General features: G+C 37.2%; 1 protein-coding gene across 1 annotated transcript; it reads right to left on the reverse strand.

Moving 5' to 3' along the window:
* Positions 1–732: 732 nt before the first annotated feature.
* LOC102586810 (LRR receptor-like serine/threonine-protein kinase EFR) lies at positions 733–3,873 on the reverse strand. The gene is made up of 2 exons (XM_015308510.1): positions 1,396–3,873; positions 733–1,272 (listed from the first exon to the last, which is right to left on the reverse strand). The coding sequence occupies exons 1-2, from the start codon at positions 3,638–3,640 to the stop codon at positions 926–928; spliced, it is 2,592 nt and encodes an 863-aa protein (XP_015163996.1). The 5' UTR covers positions 3,641–3,873; the 3' UTR covers positions 733–925.
* Between the last annotated feature and the right edge of the window lie 268 nt (positions 3,874–4,141).

Raw genomic sequence — 4,141 nt, forward strand, 5'->3', positions numbered from 1 at the left:
TTCTTTAATTCAACCGCTAATTTGGGTTTATTACTTTAATGGTCAAATTTATTTGAGAAATGTTTTTACCCTGTACCGAATTCACCCTTAGCTTAATTCTTAAGCTGTGATTTTCTTCTCCCAATTGAATTCCTATGTGTACTATGTGAAATGGAAAAAATGTGCAGTTAAGTGAATTGATCTCTTTCAGCTTGCTTATACTCATACTCAGGTCACTAAAGTTATAACAGAAATGTTTATTGATTCTCACATATAAATGTGACATTGTTTATGAATAATCTTGTGTAGCAAGGTTTTTGAGAGATCTCTAGCGATCAAAGTGTCATTCAACCTATAAGTATAAATGATCATATATATGTCTATAGCATAGTATGAAAATAACATCTAAAACATACTTTCAATGAAATTGCTAGATTATTTTTGTCACAATTAAACTCAGGATTATAGCAGAAGCCTCACACTAATCTTTCCAAAGGAAAACTGATGAAAGAATCACCCAAATTGTTGTGATGAACAAAACCTGTTTGCCAGAGGAGATAACAACAGAAGAATCATTCAAATCCTGACTGAGCTATGCCAAATCCAATACCTTGTGTAGAAGCTGTAACAATCACCACTATCCCTTCAAGTTTGGGCAATCACTAATTATCGATGGCTCACTGGGCTAACGTTAATACATAGAAAAATGACCTAAAATCCTGTTTTTGTGATAGCGAGTCCAAGTGATGTTCCTCTGTATAAAGTCTTTTCTTAATAAACTCATTTCCTGTTCTGCATCTAAAATAGGTTCAAAACACTCAAATGAAATTACAAACAATACATGACTCCAAGTAGTACTATACGACGACTTTACTGAATAAACAAAAAGCATCATATTAACTTGCAACTCAGAAAAGAACACCATCTGAACAGATTATGATCACTTCTATGTCTCCAGAAATGTGTTGTTGATTTTGTTAAGCCTCTTCACTACTTCTTTCATGCTTATTCTTGACTCTGGCATTTCCTTTGTGCAGTCTAAACCCAATTCTATCATGGACGCTATGCAGATTTCACTTTTACTAGTGATTTGTTCTTCCTCGGAAAAAATATTGGCATCCACAACATCCATCATACTCCCTGAAAATGATTGTGTTATCCATTTCCTCAAGTCAAGATTTTCATTGCATATCTCTTCATCCGTTGGCCTTCTTTTGGTCAAAACCTCCATCAACATGATGCCGTAACTATAAACATCACCACAAGCAGACACTATCCCCTCCGAGCCATATTCTTAGAAAAGGATTGAAGAAAAGTTACTCAGTTGAAATACAACAATAATTCAATTTTTTCTTCTACAACTTGGAGAGGCTTAATTATGATAAGAGAAAATCAATGAGAGTAGATTTTTTATACCTGGTGCAGTGTATCCAAGAGTGCCCAATGTCTCTGTATGTGCCACAGACTTGCTGACAGCTAAAATTTTAGAGATTCCAAAATCACCAACATGAGCCACCATATCTTCATCCAAAAGTACGTTGGCTGGCTTTAGGTCGCAATGAACTATTGGAGTGACATGACCATGATGTAGATATTCAACTGCCATAGCTACATCAAGCATTACAGTGACTCTTTGATGAAGGTTCAAATGGCGATCTTCTTTGTACAGCCAATTCTCAAGACTCCCATTGGGCATAAATTGCAGAACAAAGGCTCTTATATAGTCACTAGAACATGTAGTAATCACTGGAACAAGATTTCTGTGTCTAACATTTCTCATCACTTCGCATTCGGTATCAAACCTCTTGCATACTTGCTCATTTTCCAAATCCAGAACCTTAATGGCCACTGCAGTTCCACCAAACAATGTGCCTTGGTACACAGAGCCAGAGCTTCCCTCACCAATTAAATTGGATTTATCAAAATTATTTGTTGATCGTTGAATCTCGTGATAAGAAACTAATTGACGAGTCCCCATCTCCGGTACCTTCTCTAAATCTTTGGACTTCCCTTTCTTCTGTCGTTTCATTATCCAAATTGAAACGAACAAGAATATCAGAAAGGATGCAATAATCACTGGAGTAACAATTTTTAGCAGAACCTCCTTAAGCTTCAATTGATTTCCAGGATTAGTGATAGCACAAGCAGGAATCTCCAATATGTGCATTCCGCAAAGACCTTTGTTCCCGAGAAATGATTGCAAAGTGGAAATTGCAAACACGCCACCACTCGGTATTTCACCTTCTAAATCATTAAATGAAACATTAATTCTTTTAAGGTATGAAAGTTTTTCCAAAGACTTAGGAATAGTACCGGACAAGGCATTTAAAGGCAAATCCAGGAATTCCAAGCTTATCAAGTTGGCAAAGGATAATGGAATTTGGCCAAAAAATGAGTTGTTCGATAGGTCAAGAGACTGCAGGCTTTGGAGTTCCCCCAATCTGGTTGGTATCACACCTGAAAGGTGGTTACTGTAAAGATATAGTTTGATAATGGCTTTCAGTCCTCCAATATCTGATGGAAGTTCTCCCTCTATTGAATTTTGTGACACACTTAGATAGAGAAGACCACTCATCTTCCAAAGGCTCAAAGGAAATTTTGATGAAAATTTATTAGAACCCAAAAAAAGGTGTTGTAGCATGCTAAGATTTCCAAAGCATTCTGGAATTAAACCAGAGAGTTCATTATCATACTGATATAATTTAACCAAGTTTGATAAATGGCATACCGTCTCTGGAATATGTCCCTGCAATTTATTGCTAAATAGATACAACCCTTGGAGTTGTTTAAGCTTACCAACATCAGAAGGAATACTCCCTGTCAAGTTGTTTCCGCCAAGGGTTAGGGATATAAGACCGCTCATGTTGCCTATACTTGTGGGGATGAGGCCATTGATGTGTGCATCTGCTATTTCAAAGTTTTGAATAGTAGATGAAAGATTCCCAATAGAATTAGGCAGAATGCCATTCAACAGATTAAACCCCACTGATAGATATCGCAACATCCTACAGTCCGCCAAAGAATTGAAGAATCGCAATTCAAGCTCTGTTGGTTCATTGGTAAGTTGATTAGTATGTAGGAGCAGTATTTGCAGCTCACGAAGATTCCCCAAATTAGTAGGAATAGTGCCTGTCAGAGAGTTACTAAATAGATTCAGTATCTGAAGCTTAGAAGCATTTGTTATGAACAATGGAATTTCCCCTTCCAGCTTATTGACTGCCATGCTAAGTTCCTTAAGGTTAGGAAGATGAAGACCTGTAGTGGTTGGAATTCTCCCCGAGAGGTTATTGAAACTGAAAGCAATCACTTCCAAAGAAGATATGTTGAAAATAGCCTCTGGAATTTCACCAATTAGATTAGAATTATTGTCAAAGCCTAATTCCCTCAAATTTGATAGCTTCCCTAATTCCGGAGGAATTTGCCCCACCATGTGATTGTTTTTGCAATAAAGATATTGCAGAGTGGAAATATTTCCCAACGAAGTGGGAATAGTCCCTTTTATTGGATTATCACCAATATAAAACTCCTCGAGTTTGGATAAACAACCAATATTTCTGGGTATGTCTCCAATTAAATTGTTGAAAGATATGGACAAAACTTTGAGCTCTGTGAGTTGGCATATGTTGGAAGGAATGCAACCAGAAATTTGGTTGTTAGACATACTAAACTGTTTTCAGATTTGACACAATATTCCCTTCATCTAGCAAGAGAGGACCGGAAAGCCTATTGATTGCAAGAGATAAGGCAAGAAGTGACGAAATATTAAACAATGTTGTGGGAATGAAACTTGTTAATTGATTGTCGTGCAAAAACAACCCTGTAAGTTGGCTTAGATTACCGATCTCCTTTGGAATGTTCCCGCTGACTCTATTCTCAGACAAATCGAAGTTCTATCATTTTGTTGGCATTCCAACATAAGGAGGGATTATACCCGTGAGATTATTGTTCCTGAGATTTAAGACTTTGAGTTGGGGTACGTACCATGGCCCTCTCCACATTTCACCACTGAGTTCATTGAAAGCCAATGCAATAACTTGAATTCTCTGGTTTTGAAATAGACTTGTTGGTATACTTCCGTTGAGCTGATTGTTTTGAATATCAATCACTCGAAAGCGAGGCAAGTGGCCAAGTCCATAAGGGATGCCACCACGAAAGCTGTTGT

Source organism: Solanum tuberosum, unplaced genomic scaffold (assembly GCF_000226075.1).
Source record: "Solanum tuberosum cultivar DM 1-3 516 R44 unplaced genomic scaffold, SolTub_3.0 scf00086, whole genome shotgun sequence".
Classification (NCBI taxonomy): domain Eukaryota; kingdom Viridiplantae; phylum Streptophyta; class Magnoliopsida; order Solanales; family Solanaceae; genus Solanum; species Solanum tuberosum.